The following is a 19,589-nucleotide window of genomic DNA, read 5'->3' as shown; positions in this document are numbered from 1 at the left end:
ATATTGTTCTTTATCAGTATGCTGCTGCTGCAGTATGAGAATTTCCTCTTGGGATTAATAAATAAAGTATCTATCTATCTGTATGATATTGGACTTTTAACATATCTGCTATCAAATTGTGCCTCCCATTATGCAGTGGCGTCACAGCTATGTTTCTGTTATATAGCGCCTTTCACACATCTTTTTTTGTGTTTTTTTCTGTTCTCCCCGGCCACCTGGTCTTATTAATGGACTCGCCGTCAGAGACTTAAAAAGCAGCTCCATTACTGAAGGCCCCCCTCGTCTCTCAGATACACAGCTACATTACTGATTTTTATGAATTCCTTATTACTGTTCGGATCTCCGTTTGATTTGCTGTTCTGTCTGTGTCACTGTCACTTGACAGGACTGTGACACACTCTGAACACATCCTGGGTATGAAAATGGCAGAGAGGTACTTGTCATCTCTGCCCTCTGTGGTGCCCTGCACAAGTCTCCCTATGTATCTAGTTTAGAGTGCCTTTCATATGGAGTGCACCGCCATTAAATATATAGCGCCTTTCACATCTACCTTCCAGTTTTACAGTGTATTGATCATTTGATCACGTAACGCCTCTCCCATGTCTACCCACCGGCTATATAGCGCCTGTCACGTCTCCCTATGTCACACGTCTGTTCATTTATATACTGCCTTTCAAACGTATTGTCCTTATGTAGAGTCTTTCATATCCATTCTGAGACGTGTTGCTTGCCTTTGAAGTTTCTTCACATTGGCACATCAGGCCCTCAGGATTACTAAAGTTGATCTGATTTAACACACACACACACACACACACACACTCACACCCTATACAGCGTCTTCTATGCACATATTTATATATTCAAATCAAAGAAGTGCTGGCCTGACCTTGAGTGAGTTTTCTGGCAGCGTCCCTCCGGCGTGTTAAAGACTTTCAGAATCCCAACAGCTTTGCTTAGCAGCACGTTTGTCACCTCCGAACACACCGAGCCACAATCTGTGAAGTGACATCCACGGCGGCCTCCCTTCTGCGCAGCACACGAATCGTCACATCACAGGAGGCGATGGCACCTTTACACGATGCTCTCATTTAATGAGGGGTGCAAAGAGAGCAAATCTGCGGCGGGAACACTACCTGTTCACATGCTTGGTGAGGTGAGGCGAGTTCTAACTGTCCAACAGAGAATGGTGGTCAGAGCTGGTGGTCCGCACTTTCCTCTGTAGCTACGCCATTCCCCACATTTGGTTTCAGCGTGCAGCCTGAAGATCTGTGTAGCCAACTGAGATGGATGAGCCTCTCTTACCTTTACACTCACAGGAAGTCAGGGGCTGCTGGGCTCTCCAGACATTAGCAACACCTCCCAGGCTGAAGATCAAAAAGGTGCGAGTGCCAGGTGCCAGACTGAGGCGGCCAGTCGCCCAGAGACGACCATTCACACCCCAGCTGGGACTCAGGCCTCCTCCTTGCTTTGTCTTTCAATCTGTTTGATGTGCTCTGATGGTGGAGGTGAGCGTAGCCCACATCGGTCATCTCCTCCCTTCAAGCTCCCTAAATTATCTGAGCCCCCTCATAGCACATTCAGGTTTCCATGATGCCCGGCCACAGCCATTTTCTGATTCATTCATTCGTTTTAACCTAATGGGCCTCTCGTGATGGACATCAGCACTTAAGGACGGCACGAGGTGGGGGTTTCGAGGGGGGCTTACCTGTAAAGCTACTGTTCATTTCAGGGACTTCTTCATCATCTTCATTTTCCGGGTTGACTATGCCAGCATTTTGCATGTCATTGTAGGACTTGGTTCTCTTCGGAGTGGAGTGCTGGGAGCCGGCCTGGCTTTCTTGTGAAGCATTGCTGGTAATCACTTTCCCACTGGGGGGCTGGCTTGGAGGCTTGGGTGTTCCATAATAGTTACCTGGGCAACAAGAGGACATTTGCATATTAAAAAAAAAAAAACTCTCACACCACAAACCCCTCAATCGCCCCCAAAAAGCCAAGACAGTCGCCATCACCCTTTTGTAAGGACAATGTGGGGCTCTCGGCCCTGCTGGTGGACGTGCGTGAATGCTGGACACAAACACCAAGATAATTACAATTCATGGTAAAATTACGGAGACGAGAGAAATGGCATTGTTTGGGTGCAGCGAGCATGCAGGAGTGAAACAATGGAGGCACAACTTCACTTCATTACATCGGAATCTCGGCTAATGGCTTTTCAGTGGGCTCAGGCGCACAAAAGGTTACCTCGGGTAGCAACTTGACGCCTGCGACGATGCGATGCTGACACACACAAAGGAAGCAGAATCTGCGGCTTGGCGGGGCGACTTAAAACACTAGAAAACGGGGAGAGAAAGCGCCAACCAACACAAGACACACTGGGGGTATGGGGGATGGGGGTCTAGGGCTGGTGGGACACAATCGACCACAATGGCTGTCAACTTTCATGTGGACCGAGAGAGAAGAACAGAGAGCAAAAACTGTCACGACATCACTGATACAGTGAAAGGCGCTATATGATAGATAGATAGATACATACAGTGGTGTGAGAAACTATTTGCCCCCTTCCTGATTTCTTATTCTTTTGCATGTTTGTCACACAAAATGTTTCTGATCATCAAACACATTTAACCATTAGTCAAATATAACACAAGTAAACACAAAATGCAGTTTTTAAATGATGGTTTTATTATTTAGGGAGAAAAAATCCAAACCTACATGGCCCTGTGTGAAAAAGTAATTGCCCCTGAACCTAATAACTGGTTGGGCCACCCTTAGCAGCAATAACTGCAATCAAGCGTTTGCGATAACTTGCAATGAGTCTTTTACAGCGCTCTGGAGGAATTTTGGCCCACTCATCTTTGCAGAATTGTTGTAATTCAGCTTTATTTGAGGGTTTTCTAGCATTTTTAAGGTCATGCCATAGCATCTCAATTGGATTCAGGTCAGGACTTTGACTAGGCCACTCCAAAGTCTTCATTTTGTTTTTCTTCAGCCATTCAGAGGTGGATTTGCTGGTGTGTTTTGGGTCATTGTCCTGTTGCAGCACCCAAGATCGCTTCAGCTTGAGTTGATGAACAGATGGCGGACATTCTCCTTCAGGATTTTTGGTAGACAGTAGAATTCATGGTTCCATCTATCACAGCAAGCCTTCCAGGTCCTGAAGCAGCAAAACAACCCCAGACCATCACACTACCACCACCATATTTTACTGTTGGTATGATGTTCTTTTTCTGAAATGCTGTGTTCCTTTTACGCCAGATGTAACGGACATTTGCCTTCCAAAAGTTCAACTTTTGTCTCATCAGTCCACAAGGTATTTTCCCAAAAGTCTTGGCAATCATTGAGATGTTTCTTAGCAAAATTGAGACGAGCCCTAATGTTCTTTTGCTTAACAGTGGTTTGCGTCTTGGAAATCTGCCATGCAGGCCGTTTTGCCCAGTCTCTTTCTTATGGTGGAGTCGTGAACACTGACCTTAATTGAGGCAAGTGAGGCCTGCAGTTCTTTAGACGTTGTCCTGGGGTCTTTGTGACCTCTCGGATGAGTCGTCTCTGCGCTCTTGGGGTAATTTTGGTTGGTCGGCCACTCCTGGGAAGGTTCACCACTGTTCCATGTTTTTGCCATTTGTGGATAATGGCTCTCACTGTGGTTCGCTGGAGTCCCAAAGCTTTAGAAATGGCTTTATAACCTTTACCAGACTGATAGATCTCAATTACTTCTGTTCTCATTTGTTCCTGAATTTCTTTGGATCTTGGCATGATGTCTAGCTTTTGAGGTGCTTTTGGTCTACTTCTCTGTGTCAGGCAGCTCCTATTGAAGTGATTTCTTGATTGAAACAGGTGTGGCAGTAATCAGGAAATTGAACTCAGGTGTGATACACCACAGTTAGGTGATTTGTAACAAGGGGGCAATTACTTTTCACTCAGGGCCATGTAGGTTTGGATTTTTTTTCTCCCTAAATAATAAAAACCATCATTTAAAAACTGCATTTTGTGTTTACTTGTGTTATATTTGACTAATGGTTAAATGTGTTTGATGATCAGAAACATTTTGTGTGACAAACATGCAAAAGAATAATAAATCAGGAAGGGGGCAAATAGTTTTTCACACCACTGTAGATAGATAGATAGATAGATAGATAGATAGCTGTAAAGGCACTATATGATAGACAGGGAGGTAGCCAGACAGTTAGATAAGGCACTATATACACACACACACACACACACACACACACACACACATCTATAACAGATGCCCCGTGGTACAAGTACACTCTATCTACAGATACATCAGCGTAATGCGATCGATAGCGAGACCGAGTGACAGCAGTACATAAGGCTCACTTTTCCCACATCCACTCTCATTCCCACACCTATTATGAGGCCTAGAAATTATCCTGGCATCAGTGGGCACAAGGTAAGGACCAACCTGCACAGAGTGCCACTGCCATTGAGGGCACAGTAATTCACCAACACACCCACCCCCTTATGATGTGACTCTTTGTGGGTGAAATGCACAAAGTGTGTTGATGAGGAATAAGGAATGCAGGTGTTTAGGACCTCACAGACAGAAGAGGGGCACATCTGTGGACCCCACGCACCTAACAGCAATGACCCTGTAGACGTAAGACAGAGTCCGGACACCGGAGGGCGACATCGTCAGGTTAGGGCTACTATTATTTCAGGTAAGGAAGGTAAAGGCTTCACAGTCAGGTCAGGTGCTGATTAGCACAGGCAGGTACCACTTTTGCTGGACTCGACTCTGCACACGAGACAATAAGGATGCAATAACAGAGCTCAAGCACTAGAGGGCAGTGCAGCCAGGGATTCCTTCAATAAGGGGGTAAGGTGGGCAGACATTTTGAGCTCAGGTTCTTCTACTCACATGCTGATTAGCACAAGAATTTCACATGACAATAAGAACCCTACAAGCATATGATATAGCGCCTTTCACATCGATCTACGCCTGTCTGTCTCTCTGTTATAAATCACGTTTCTTAACCTGCTTGTCCAGAACAGGGTCACAAGGAAGCTGAAGCCGATCCCAGCATGCACCGGGCACAAGCAGTCCATTGGCAGAGCACCTGCCCACTGCAGGTGCCTTGTATGAGTATCCATCAGCACTTACAACAGGTTGATTAGTACATGCAAGTAAGACCTCACGGGACAATAAGGACCCCCTAAACACATCATATAGTGCCTTTCACTCCCACCTGCCTCCCATCTCTCCGTCACGTGGCACATTACACAGCACCTCTCACATCTCTCAGTAACTGTGGTGCCTAAGAGTGGCGACGTGTTGCATGTTGTTTAGCACACGGGCTCTGCACACGTGACAGCGGCGCCCCTTCAAGCCTACTGGCTATTTACGGCCCCCCTTCAGGGCTGGATGTGACACGCTGGCTGCTTTCCGACGAAACATCAAAACAACTCGGTTTACATGAGAGGAGCTCAAGTTCCTGCAGCAGGCAGCACAACAAAGAACTGACGTCAGGCGCCAATCCCCTGGCATCTTTACCTGTGACACTGTCACTTATTCATTTAGCACACGACAACAACACCACACGCACGCAAGCACAGGGCCACACAGCCATCCACCAGTGGTCCTCCTCTGCTGTCAAGCCACACTGCGGTGACACTTTAGGAACAAGCTGGCAGGAGAGTGTGGGGGGGGAGAAGTAACCAGCCCTGCCCCACGCCTGTTCCTGACAGGAAAGGACCCCCCGTGACTGACGTGGGGGAGGAGAGATGAAACAAAATAAATAAATGGATGGATGAGCTGAGGGCGGAGATGGGAATCAGTGGGACGAAATGGCAGGAAACTGCTGGCATCCCTCAAAGGAAAGCGCTGGTGTAAAAGTGAGCCAACAGTCGGGCAGCGAGTGCCGAAATCGACACGAGGGGACAATCAAGAAGAAAACAAACAAAGGCCACGTCAACCTCTGCTGACCTCAGAGCGTAACAAAGCCTTCCTGTGTGTGTGTGTGTGTGTGTGTGTGTGCGACGTTTAAAGTGAAAAGCTGGCCTGGAAACACAAACAGCACAACTTCTTGGTTGGGTCTCCTCATTCAGGGAATTGGAAATAAAGGTGGCAGCCGTGCCGCTCAGCGCCAGGGAGTGGTGGAGCAGAACTAAAACTCTTCGTCCGCAGTCCCAAAACGGTTCTGAAGCACATAAACGGATAAGCCCAACAGCCCACACCGTCCGACTCCAGGCACTGTGTGAAGCCTCGTCCCCTACTGACCCTAACCCTTGAAGTCAAGTCCTGATCGCGTCTAAGCATCTTGTCTCGTTTTCGTCTAACGCCATTAGTGAGTGTTGAGGGAATGGGGGGCTCAACGGGGGAGACCGAGAGGAACACTGGAGTTCACTCCCAAAATGCTGATAGCACAGCGTTTTAAAATGTGGGTGTTTCGGTTCTTCTCCAGTACTGACCCTAGAAGGCACCGAGTTCTTTTTCTTTGTTTCTTCTCCTCTGTTTGACGCAGAAGAAAATTCCAGAGATTAAATGGGACCCCAGAAATAAAATCAGTGCTGAGGAGAGTCGATCCTGTGCCCCTCGGTTTGTTTGCTCCGACTCCCTCAGCCTCTCCTCACGGCTTTCACTCCTCCGACCCGCCTTGTCGCTTTTCTCCTTGGACTTTCTCCAGTGCTTCCAATATGGAGCCCAATGCTTCACACAGCGCCCAGGGAGGCCTCAGCAGTGTGGTATGTACCTTGACTTGTACTCCACATCCAGCGCACCTCCTCGACGGCTCCTGTACACCATCTGGGTGTCGACGGTGATCAGCCCCCTGCCGCTGCTACAAGGGTCCTTCTCATATGGTGGACTGCCATTGTGTGTTCAAATCTACCATCTTTCTGTCACCATTCGGCCCAAGCCGGTGTGCTCTCCCGGTCCCAACAGGATTCTCCTCATTTTGTCTTAACCGGATGTTCAGGTCATTTTTTTGTAATTTAATAAGCGCAGCAGCCCTGGCACTGCCCCCCTTACTGGGCACCACTTTCAACATCTGCTTATTCTTAACAACCAGAGCCCACTGTTCCCAGTCAATTTTGCACCCCAATCTCCATACTGCGCCTTAAACTCCCACTTCTACCCTCTCATGTAGGACCCTATGAAAATCCCACCGGGGCGCCTCATCCGTGAAGCTGGGTGTGCCCCACCTGATCTACAGATACTGCGGTGACCCCTTATCACAAGAGGGGTGATAACGTGTAGTTGGGTCCATTCCAGTGCAGTCGTCGTTTCTTTCTATAAGTAGTCAGCACTCTTGGGTAAACGCAGCGTGCCAGCCATTTTAATCAGAGTGGCACCTCCTCTAACGTTCGAGAAGACATCGACCTCCTGACATGTCTACGCTTCGAGTTCACTAACTGTAGAATTCTGTGTGCCCAACTCCTGGTACTGGGAGTGCTGTAAAGAGTCGAGGCGGACCCTCAGTGTTTTCACCAGTTGATTTTAGGGTTCCTGCTCCTCCTCTGTACAGTGCTTGTATGGACTGGGTGTTGGGCAGGTTTGGGGGTCCGGCGGCTGAGGGATATTTGTTGGCGAAGAAAGATTCGCCGATCTTGACTTTGCAGACGATGCTGTGATCTTCAATGGAGGCTCTGATGGGGGACCTCGAGAGGCTGAGTGTCTGGGTTTGCGAGGGTCCTAATAAAAACCAAGAGCCAAGCCTTTAATGACCTCGTGAGCACGGCCATCAGCAGTGGGTCTGTCCTCACAGAGGGTGTCAACCTCGTCATTGAGAGGTTTACTGATCTCGGCAGTGACATTCATGTGACTCTTCCTATAAAGTCGGTAGACGGATTGGGAGAGCATGGGGGGTCATGAGGTCACCAGAAAGGGGTGTGTGGCGCTCCTGATATCTGCAAAAGGACGAAGGTCCAAGTCTTTAGAGTCCTGGTCCCCCCCGTTTGTGAGACATGGACGCTATCCGGTGTCGTGAGATGTAGACTGGACTCCTGTGTCTCTTCAGAGGGTCCTTGGGTCCTTGAACACTGGAGGGCAGGATTTCATTCATCCATCATCTTGGCTCACTTTATTGAGGGGTGGGTTACTCTGCGCGAGGCGCTGCTTTACGTGTCCCCTGGGTGTGACACTTGCTACCTCACACGTACTAAGCTCTGATCTCGGGGGGCTGTCACAGCTGCAGGTTTTGCCCACTTTTCAGTCACATTTACAATTATACATGGTGGCCGACTGGACTCTCACTTCAGGCATCATAGGTGGACGTGGCACACAAGTCACAGTGTCAATGGGTGGCCCTTCTGTGACTGTCCCTGCACTAATCTGTCGTTTTCTGCTCCACCTTTTCTCCTCTTACTTTTCATTTTGGAAATATGGACAGAACCGCAGACTTGTGAATGAAGCGCCCGCTCACATGAAGCTTCCTGCAGCCCATGTTCATAAAGCTGTGCGTCTGGACACGGGCAGAGCACCCAGATCCACCAGCGAATGTCACCCCCATTCCCCAATGGCACGCTGCCCACCAGCAGACTGCAGAGACAGGAATGGCTTTGGACGAAGGCGTGCAGAGAAGGGAGACGGCAGATCAGAGGCCTCAAAAGACAAACCAGTACCTTCATATGTCCCGATTTCAAGAAGAGTTCCACTTTTTTCAAGATCCAAAAAGTCCTCCACTGTGAGGAAGTTGTAGTCTACACCTGGGACCTCTCCTTCTCGGGGCGGGCGGGTCGTGCCTGGAAAAGAGCAACAAACATCCTGTGAGCCCTCGACGTTAACTCCGACAACAGCAGCTGCGCAAACAACAGGAAGGCAACAAAGACGGGACAGGAGAGAGTGCCCCCCCTAAACACCGGAAAGCCCCAGCAGACAAAAGCTTTGTGTACTTCAGGTATGACAGCCAAAGGGCAACACAGAAGAGAAGAGGCAAACGAAACAGAGATGGGAATTAGACACAAACGAGAGAGACACGTGTGGAGATTGATAGGACATTGATATCCTCCAGCGTCACACCCACAACCCCTGCCAGGCAGAAAGCAGCCCCGAGCGCCTGGCACAGCAACTCACTGCCTGCTCACTCAGACGCTGGTTAGTCTACCCAGGAAAGGAGAGCACCAGGACCCCTGGGAGACAGGTAGATAGAAAGAATTAACATGGCACTAAATAATACAGACGGGGGGGAAAAAAAAATAATAAAAGGCACAGCGTGTGGACAATCAGCTGCGCTTTTCTTGGTCTTCGGGGTCCGTCTTTATATACCTGGGGGTCAGCAAGGACACATGCAGTTCTTAAAATGGCAGCAACGGTTCATCAGTTGCTCATCTTGACAACCCATGACGGGAAACGGGCACATCGATGGCGTCACAGGGGATTAACTGACTGACGGACTACGAGAATGTGAACGTATGGAAAAATAAAATCAGACACAACCCAGTAAGGACCACCTCTTGAATGACACAAGTACCGTATGGCACAGTATGGACAGCACTGCCATGTGCCCTCACACATCACAGAGCCAAAAACACAGCGCGGGAAACACCACAGCCAGAGGGTGCCAGCCTGGGGAGTAAAAAGGCGCTTTAAAGAAATGGTGACAATGGAGGGGGGCACTGTGCCACACCACCTGCCCTTCAGAACAGGTCACCCACCTGCAGCTAACCCTGTTCGGGCCCAGCCAGTACTTGGATGGCAGACCACAAAGAAGCAGCTTGGGCTGTTGCTGGAAGAGGCCAGCAGGGGGTGCGTACCCTGTGGTCCGAGTGTGGATCCCAATGGCCCTCAGTGAAGTGACAGGGACACTGTGCTGCAAAAAATGACACCATCCTTTGAATGAGATATAAAACCAAAGTCCTGACTCTCTGTGGTCATAAAAGTAAAGAGCAGGGTGTCCACCACGGCCCCCAAATCATCCCATGTCCCTTATTGGCCGACTGCCTGAAGTTCTGTCTGTCTGACCCATCATCTTCTTCACTCCGCCACACAGCTTAAGGCCGCATGTTCACCAACTGCGAGACCCAGGCGACCTCCAAACTGGGACATGTCACTTTGGATGTCAGGAAGGCGCTATATAAAATCCCACAGGTTTAGGGTCTGGTCTCTCCGTTGCCATCCTGCTTTGCCAGGACCCAATGTGTCAGCGGGCTAATGGGTCACTCTGTAATGGAGTGGAGTGGACACCCAAAGGCCTGGGGGCCCATGGAGTGAGGGGCAAAAAAAAAGAGAGAGAGGTGGTCACTGTGAAGAAAGAAAGACATGGCGTCAAAATATTACAGAAAGAAGAAGCGATCTGCGTTGGGTCCTCATTGGGGGTCTTCACAGGAAACGTCATTCTGAATCTTCTCACTTACAGGGTGAGGACCACCGGTAAAGACTCAAATATCAAAAGCAGGATCATATCCCCATTTTTTCAGTTCTGCGGTCCCTTGTGTCCCATTAGGAGTTGAGCCCCTGAGGTCGGACCATTGCTTGACGTTTTAATCATGTGGCTGGAATTTCCTGCATGGACTAGAGGGCCAAAAATCTCGACATCTTGCATAACTGGACATCGGGATGAGTCCAACGTTCTGCCACGGGCGGCCATTTTCTTGTACTGCGGAGTCGGGCAGCACCGCACAAAAGTAACTGAAGTGAAGTCGGAGTGTTGGTAAGAAATTCTTAGGAACACAAAACTAAAACCGTTGTGTTGTAGGCCTCACAGCAAATGGCCCCGGGTTCAAAGCCCAGCTGGGGTGCCCTCGATGTGGGGCAGCTCAACAGGCACTTCACATCAATGTGTGTATGGCGGCCATTTGAGTGACGAATGAAGAGCGAGACGCATAAAGCAGCCAACGTGAAAACCAGGAAATCACAAGCAAAAGTCACAGCCAGGGGAGGGGGCACAGCAAGAAAGTCCAAAAGCAGTAAAGGCAGACCAGCGCAGGGTCAAAGGGGTCAGTGGAAAGGTCACTTCACAACGCTGGGGCTTCTGGGTTGTGTCCACAATCTTGGACAATCCCAGAAGTGCACAAAAACGGGCTTCACAGGGGGTGCAAATAATAATAATAATAATAAAATAGACGTGGCAGCACCCACGGTGAACCTGGCAATCTTGCTTGGATACAGACATGCCACACTAAAGCGGGCTCTTGGCAGTATTAATATACTGTTGGGGTCCGTGTCTATGTGGGTGGCCTGCTACGAGCCATTTAAACCCAAAGACGTGCACGACTTTGACCCATAAAGCCCACCGCCACCGCCTTATTTTAAGGTGTCTGGGCAGATGTCTTCACCAAGATCCATTTTTTTCGGGGTGAACTCAAAGGACATTTTCCAAATGCTCAACAATGTCATCGTCGTCTTACCAACATCTGACCCAAAACATCAACAGCATAAGCAGACACACGACCCCCAAATCGAATTCTAGCGCCGCTGGCCGTCAAGTCTACGGCCCGTGGGGGGTGAGCTGCATGTTAAAGGCGATTTCACACCACAGTGCCAACCATATGTTGCCATTGAGATGTTGGCACCGCTCACCAGACACTCCTTCACATCACCACCCCGTGCCAGCGAAGATATTCATTAAGCAGGCCCCACCGTCACAACAGACGGCTTCTATCTAAACACGCGGACCACCGCAGTGAAGGCACACGCAGTCAAACTACAAGATGCGATCTGGTCGGGTCAAGTTGGGTTTTGCTGTTATGGGCACCTGCATGTCTCCTCCTCAAAATAAAATCAAATGAAACATTTACAGTAGCAAAGTGAGCGTGGAACATACGCCGTCTTCAGCTGTTCTGGTCAGAAACGTCGATGTCCGCCAACCAACTTCTGCCAACCTGATACGAAGGGCACAAGCTGGGACAACAAGATGGGAAAAGGCTGAGCTACTTGTCAGCCAAAGAGCTCGAACTGCTTGGAAGAAAAGAGACGGCACCTGCAAAACAAACACGGCGAGGAAAAATGGCCGTCTGAAACCTCAGTAATTAGTACAAATGGAAACAATGGGGTGGCAAGAGAAATAAACTCGACCCCCTGGTATCAAAAGTCAAGGTGGAAGTGAAGAATTCAGGCGAGAACACAGACTCTGACCTACATTTTAAAAACGCACGACCACCAGGTTTCCATTTAAGGAACGTTTGTAAAGGTAACACAGCAAGAGGCCGAGAAATGAATTCACGCTGCTGTTTTCCGTTGGCTTGATGATCACCACACACTCCTCCCTGGACTCCTCCCTGGACCCCCGAAGACAGACCTCATTCGGTCAGACGGCCCAGAATGCAACAGAAAAAGAAAATCGGAGCACATCACACCAGTCCTGGCGTCGTTACACTGGTTACCCGTGTCTTTTAGACTCGACTTGAAAATGTTACTGATGCTGCATAAAGCCTCAAATAATCGGCGAATTCTGTATTTTGGAGGGCCTGTCCTCTCCCCACACTGTCTAATGGTGGTCTGCTTATTAGTCCAAGAGGCAAGACTAAAAAGTGAAGTGCTGAACCGTCAGTTACACGACAAATGTCTGGACTACGCCACCAACAGGGAGACGCCGTGGACCACTTCACACACCTCCTAAAAAGCGTGGCTGCACTTTCATAAATCAGACAGGCACAGAGTTATCGCCCTCTTCTAAGAATATGCAATCTTTCCTCCTCTTTACTTCCTCGGTTTTCTTTTCTGGTTCTTTTGTAGTGGCATCCGCCTGATCCACCGCCCGTGACCCCAAACGGATATCCCAACCAGTCACAAGGCCCCCGCGTCGACCCCTCTAAGACAAAACCGAAAATAAAATAAGAAAGAACGACTTAAGCAGAATGTCCAGGTGTATCTGGGTGGTCTTTCGTTTTGGGACCCTTGACAGATTTGTATTTTTCACCCTGGTCACCTGACCTGGTCACCTGACGGTCAATTCTATGTTTAAGGACTCTCTTCCTGTTAACTGTTCGCCTGCCTTATGTAAGTGTATATTTTTTGTGGATTATTTTTCTCAAGTAACTTTAATTTGCTTTTCTTTACTTGTTGCTATTTCTTCATCCTGTGTATTGAGTCAAACGTCGTCGTCTGTGTCCACGGGGTGGGCGCTCTTTTTTACCAAAACTACACAAACTAACAACCGATTTTAGAATAAACGCCATCGGCTCTCAAAGAACAAGCATCACGGGGCAGGCAGGCAGGCAGGACGAGACCTCAGGAATTTGCCAATGGGAACAAAAACACCAAAGGAGTCTCCGTCCAAGGAAGCCATGAACTTTTCTCAAATCTCGGATTGGGTCCGTCTTCACCTACGCTCTGCTAGTTTGCTTTGGACATTTTAATGTCGGTGAGCGAGAGTATAAAATAAGCAGGTCAAGTCGGGACGTCCTGGCTAATAAGCAAGGGGAGCAGCGCGGCTTCTCTCAGACCAAACTCACGGCCCACCACGTGCACAATTCAGTGAAGGCTGAAAACGTTCAACTCTCAGGGTCCGCACTCTGCTTGGGTTTAATGCAGAAAAATTTCAAACGAAAAAGCAGGAAGAGAACAGAAAGGCTCCCCTACGTTTTTGAATTTATTTCCATTTTATTTGTAGGAGACGGCGCTCCATGCACACTTTTTACAGTTTTATTTTGAGTGTCACTCTTATGGTAACTTTGTGGATTTGTGAGGAGCGCTGCGAGCAAAACAGTAGAACAGAAAAGTACACCAAAGCATAATCAGTGCCCGAGTCTGTCAATGGCGGTGCGTCATCTTCAACAGTTGTACCACCTGCTTGGACCCTGACATGCTCAGCAGGAAGCACAGTCCAGCGCGCACCTCACTGGAGTCGGAACCGACGTCATATTCATGTTGACTGGCAGAGTCGTATTGCTGACCTAACATGGCGCCAGTCGGGGATTAGCACATGCAAGTAAAAATTTCACCAAAGTATGCAGACAGAACATTAAGATCATAAGAGACTTCAGACAGCAGAGGGCGACGTAGTGACGGATTAACGGTGGTGCCAGGGAGTGGTGACATGAGGCACAAGAGACACATGACAATAAGGCCCCTTGGTAATTAATGTCCTTCGTTTATCTTAGCTCATCATGGAGACTAAAGGCACAATAGACTGGCGCTCGTCACATATGTGATAAGTGGAATTAACGTTTCCGTCATGCTGTGCCACTTCTGTAAATAACATTACAGGGGGCAATGGCAGAAAGTTTTTGTCAAGTGTCATCGTGGGTCTGGATCGGGGCTGAAATGGAGCATCGCTGGTTTTCTTCTTTTTTATGTTTCCTTTTCTGCCTTTCCGAGTATTCATTATTTATGTGCTTTCAGTTCTGGGGGGTGTGTTTAATGATGTACCCTGTCCCTTTTGGGGGGCTCTTTTTTTTTTTCTTGATACTTTGGTATATTTCTATTCCTTTTGTGCTAAGACTTCACTCGTCATAAAGCGTCAGATTGTTTCAGACTTTTTGCTCTTTACTCGTTTTTATTCGTTTTGCTGCTGGTTTTCCCCTCTTTGTCTCTCTGTAGACCGCTTCCTGCTTGAAGCCTGGGAGAAAACCCACCTTGAACCGTAAGTCTCGGCACGCCCAGGTCCAGAGTTTGGGGAGGCAGATAAGTACAACAGATTTTACGTTTTAATACCAAGACCACAAGACAATGCAATGTACGAAGATGTGTAAGACCACCTGGCTCACCCCACGTTGAGGCTGAGCCCACTCTAGCGCTATATATTTATATACAGAAGTGTTCTGGCGAATCGAGCGCGATTGTCAGAGCCTGGGTGGTCCCCCTTGGCAATTCGGGGACAATCATCAGAGCAAGGGGTGGGATTCATGCGCGGTTCTCGAAGGGGCGAGTGGTGACCCTCTCGCTTTACAATGGCAACCCACAACCCAAAAGTGGGGCACAACCCAGTGGTTAAAGGCTGCATGCGCTTTTGGAGTAGTCGTCAGGATCGATTCAATCAGGCACATCCTACATGGCGGGGAGAGCACACAAGTTACAGTTGAGTAGTCGTGTCGGGTACCGATGGGCAGATGTTCTGAGGGAAGACAAACCGCAGCGGGACATGTAATAAAGAGCCACAACTTGTCGACAAGTCGGCGTACCTGTCCATCGTTTCACTTTCATTTGTACCTCACGTTTGTAACGCGTCTCACGGCAGTCGCTGCCTAAACCTTCAGAGTGCTTCAGAGGCCTTAGGGCCACACCGCCCGCTCCTCCTTCAGTCCCCCCGCTTGCTCCTCGATATGTTTTATTTATATAAAGCCCCCGCTGAACTTGGTAATAAACTCGCACACAGGTAAAGATGGCACCAAGTTGGCTAATTAGCCAGGGTGTCGCCTCACTTGTTACTCACAGCCTTTTGTTAATTGAAGGTAACAAGTAACGTAACAAGTAACAAATCAAAAAGAAACAAAAAGGAAGAGGGCCCCCCCGTCCAGTAAATGTCATGGCAGCGGCGAGCGTCTCCGCAAGTCACAATAACATTAATTCTGAGGGGGCAGACAGAGGGCGCTAAAGAGAGTCGTTTGATTAAACAGGAAATGTAAAAAGAAAAAGACGTACAATATGACAGGCTGGTGCCCAGTGTGCCCGCCTTGTGCCCAGGATAGGCCTCACCTTCCCCATCTCCCTGCCCGGATAAGCAGCTTTAAAAAATGGACGGACTGACAAACCCCTGGCGTCACACGGTGGTCCTGCCTGACCAGAGGGGAGGAGGGCGAGTGCTAGTCCAAACCCAATTGGCTGTCAGCTCTCACATGCACACCTAGGCCCCGCCCCTGCAAGCTTAGTCCACAGGCTGGTTGGGCCAAGTCACTGGTGATCACACAACTGTCACACTGCGACTGGCACCAACTGAAGTCTGCAACTTAAAACCACTGGGCGAGTCGCGTCGTGTGACATGGCCACCACATACCACACGCACACGGAGTCTCCAGTTAACAAGCAGATCTTTAGGGCACAGAAGGAGCACACCCTGGAAGAACATGCAAACACCAAACCAGCTGGTCTGTGCCCATCACCCGAGGGCGGGTGGACACTTAATGACCTCAAGAAGAAAAACGTTTACCGTCCAGTCTGCATAACCGGAGTCGATACAACATCAAGAACCTGTGGGCTGCCAGCGCTCAGCCTGGTCACTCAGTCGCAGTCTGTCACCCTCACGCCAACCCTGCTCGCCTGCTGTATTCGAGCTGTGAAAGACGCTTTCCAAACGCCACATGATGGCACACAGAAGCTCCTCGTAGCAGCACAGGTGCACATCCAAAGTAACAGGCTTAATGAAATGGAGGAAAACCTCCAAACTGGAGCGGCTTCAGCCACCACAAGTGGGCTCATAAACACAAGCTGGCACCCTTGACTAACAATAGAAGAAAATGACAAAGACCACCACAAAAAAAAAAGTTTCTTTTTCAAGCAGACGTGTATCACAGGAGGTCAGCCTTACAAAAGAAGCCCCCTGAGTGGAGTGATTACTGTCTGTAGGCTACTGAGAGGTGGAGGGGGGCGAGAGAAAAAGAATAGGCGGCCCACCCCTCGGGGCGGAGCGACAGGCGGACGGCTGGACACACGCCTGGCAGATGGCATTCCAAGAGGTTTTCACAGGCCATCTGGAACACGAACAATGAATTTCGATACATGGCCGTCACACAAAGGGGGAGAGGGTGGGCCGTGCAGCAGCAGCAGGTCCGCCGGCCTCCCCATTTAAAGCTCTCTGGTTCTCCTTTTCTTTTTGCTTAGCCTGGCGTTTAAAGGATGAATAATGAAGCGCCATCACTCGGATTTACTGCCCGTGTAATAATGTCAAAGTTTTAAAAGGACGGCTCGACACTCTCCACTCGAGGACCTCCAATCACCATTCGCTTCTTGTCCCCGGTTCAACTTGGGCACGAGATGTCCTACTGGACGTGGACTCAACGCGAGAAAAGCCGTAGAAAGTGCCCATCAGCTTCTCAAAATGAATGGAGACCCCCAAATGAGGGGCAGCACGTCATCACAACGCTGGAGCAGAGAGCTCTTGATGTGCATTTTAAGACCCCAGTCAGTCACAGAAGCCAAGTTTCATAAACGCCAGGTGCCTGGTTAGAGAATTCGGGGACCCTGGTCGCCATCTCTGTGCATAACCCGGTTGGTTATGTGGCCATGTTACCCGTCACGTGTCTGCATTCAGCATCCATGGAACACGGAAGTCTTACTCTCGGCACTAAGGACAACACAACAAACAAGGCCGAGGTGACGTCACGCGACTCGCTGTCATGTGGCACGTCAGATGTGCCAATCGCAGTCACTGCGCCATGTCACCACCGGATATCGCAGCCCACGTCGCGTTTACTGACCTGCTAGCACAGTCGTACCCGCCCCCTTTTGCTGACAGTCAATAGCGCGCGGACTGACGGAGTGACAGCACGTCAAGTACGAGACATCAGACAGACGAGCTCCTCTTTTGCTTGTCAGGTTCAGCCTCATTCCTCAACCTTCCTGATGAGCATTCAGTGGTTCATTTGGCTGCCATCTGTCCTGCACACACAGCCGGACCCTCCAGCTTACCCATTTGAGACGGAGGGAGTGTGACGCCCCCCATTGGCTAAGGTTACCTAAATGAAGGCTACGACTGAAACTCGCTGGACAACTCGTCAAATGTGACACAAGCATATCAGGTAAGACCCCTCACTGCACACGGATACACAATCTGCAGGTTATTCTGAGCAGCAGCGGGCATCGCCGTCACACTCTTCAGCATCCCTGAGACCAACTCAAGCGCCAACTTCTACGTGGGGCGCCATCTCTTGAATTCCCTCCAGACTCCCCCTTGGGTTCCGACAGGCAGCTACCGCTAAACTGGCCAACCCGGCCCACCCTACTGCCCAGCGTCCTGTTAAGAGACATCCGCCAGCTACGACGACACTTTGAGTTTTAACAACGTATCACATACTGTACGGTTAAAGTGCAAGGCCTTGGGGGGCAATTGAAAAGGTGGCATGGGACTCATTAAGGCGCTCGTTACGAAATCACACAACGAGACCACCTGGGAAAGTAGGACGACAGCCACAATGACGATGAAACAACCCACACGGAACAAACAGAACTGCTCACCAATCGTAGCTTCGTCACTTCAACTCTGACCCTCAACATTCCAGAACATTCCCTCCCCTCACCTAAACACTGGCACTGGGAAGCGAGCACCTGGCCAACAAGCCAAAGGAAAAGACAGAAACAAAATCCTGCAGCCACAGGGGGGCACCAGGACCGCGTTTGAAGCGCATCTCTCTGCTCGTTGGCGAGTGAGGGGGCACCGCGACAGACTGATGCCCCTTTGGGAGAGATGGCTCCTGCTAGGGTGGGCACCATGCCAAACCCACGGGACTCTGAACTGGATTAGGCCTGCCTGAGCAGCTCCTGTTATGGCTCACATTTACATTAAACTTTTGCTCCCATTTTGGACCTCGCTGAACAAACAAAGAGGGCGTCAGTTCTTTTCATCCTGCCTATGCCCACTTGGTTCAAATCAGGTGTCACAATCCATACTGCTGTGATCTTGAGGTTCCTCAGCACAATAAGCCCCAAAATGCACCCAGAATGCCCGCTAGAGGGGGAAAAACCTGCCAAACCCCAGCTAGTCACGACAAAGTGCAGATGGAGAATCTTTAGAAATACGACAACTTGGTTCCTTTTCTAAAAATTCTAAGTTCTGAGAGGCACAGAAGTTGCCCGAGAAGAAAAAGACAAACCAGAGGGGCAAATAAGAACCACAAACACAAAGAACAGTCAAACAAAACAAAAAAACTAATAAAAAGAAAAGCCAAGTGGTCAAAATATAACACAAGCAAACAGAACACACATTCAATGAACCGCAAGGGACTGAGAACTTTAAAGGGCTGAGGGCCGTCCCTGAGGGAGATGGGCATGTAGCCCCGCATCTCGAGGGACCACCCACAAAACATACGGAGACGTAAAGAGACCGAATGATCAACAAACAACACGGACATACGAGACATCTGAACGGCCCTGGCAGAGGCAGCACAGGGACTGGCAAGACCACCCATAAGGGGAACACTGGACGTACATTACATGACAATCGGCTGATTGTGGGCCACGACGTTCAGCCCTTCCAGGTGTCCCGATGTCAGGCAGGTCTTAACTGATTATTTGGTAATTTGGGGGTCCACAGAGGTTACTCTTTACTGAGAAGTCAGTCAGTGTCACCCCAATTTCAAACTGTAAATATCAAACGTTCAACATTTACAACTCCAAACCCTGCAGAACAGCAGGACCACCATGGGCAGTGCATCCTGACGTCACAGGAAAGACCACCAACCAGTGAAAGACATGTGGGGCTTCCCCCTTCCTCCATTTTTGATTCTTCACACCAAAGAAACACACAAACTGTCTCCCACCATATCTGTTTTGAAGCCCCCTTTCTGTTTGTGAGGAATTCTACGAGATGCCAGGGCAGGAGGGTCAGGAGCCCCCGAATCGCAAGTCTCAAATCTGTTGACGCCCTTCATGGACAGAACCTTCTCAATAACTGATGGCAGACACACTATGTTGCCATATTTCCAACCTCGTTACAACTTCTAAAACCTTCTGGTCAGTGCCAGGCATTAGCTGTGCCCGCAGCGGGCATCTCCACTCATTCTCAGTCTATAATGGAATCTCAAGGTGACATCACAGCTAC

General features: G+C 49.3%; 1 protein-coding gene across 15 annotated transcripts in view; it reads right to left on the bottom strand.

Moving 5' to 3' along the window:
• The window catches only part of magi1b (membrane associated guanylate kinase, WW and PDZ domain containing 1b), a 282,325-nt gene that overhangs the window by 83,383 nt on the left and 179,353 nt on the right, over positions 1–19,589 (bottom strand). For all 15 annotated transcript variants that reach the window (XM_039770833.1, XM_039770828.1, XM_039770824.1 and 12 more), the window contains exons 3-4: positions 8,581–8,700; positions 1,706–1,912 (exon numbers count right to left, since the gene is read on the bottom strand). In XM_039770833.1, the coding sequence (XP_039626767.1) occupies positions 1,706–1,912; positions 8,581–8,700 (327 nt within the window). The remainder of the gene's footprint in view (positions 1–1,705; positions 1,913–8,580; positions 8,701–19,589) is intronic.

This window comes from Polypterus senegalus, chromosome 12 (genome assembly GCF_016835505.1).
Source record: "Polypterus senegalus isolate Bchr_013 chromosome 12, ASM1683550v1, whole genome shotgun sequence".
NCBI lineage: Eukaryota > Metazoa > Chordata > Cladistia > Polypteriformes > Polypteridae > Polypterus > Polypterus senegalus.
The sequence above is the reverse complement of the archived record's forward strand: the minus strand, read 5'-3'. Positions and strand labels throughout refer to the sequence as shown.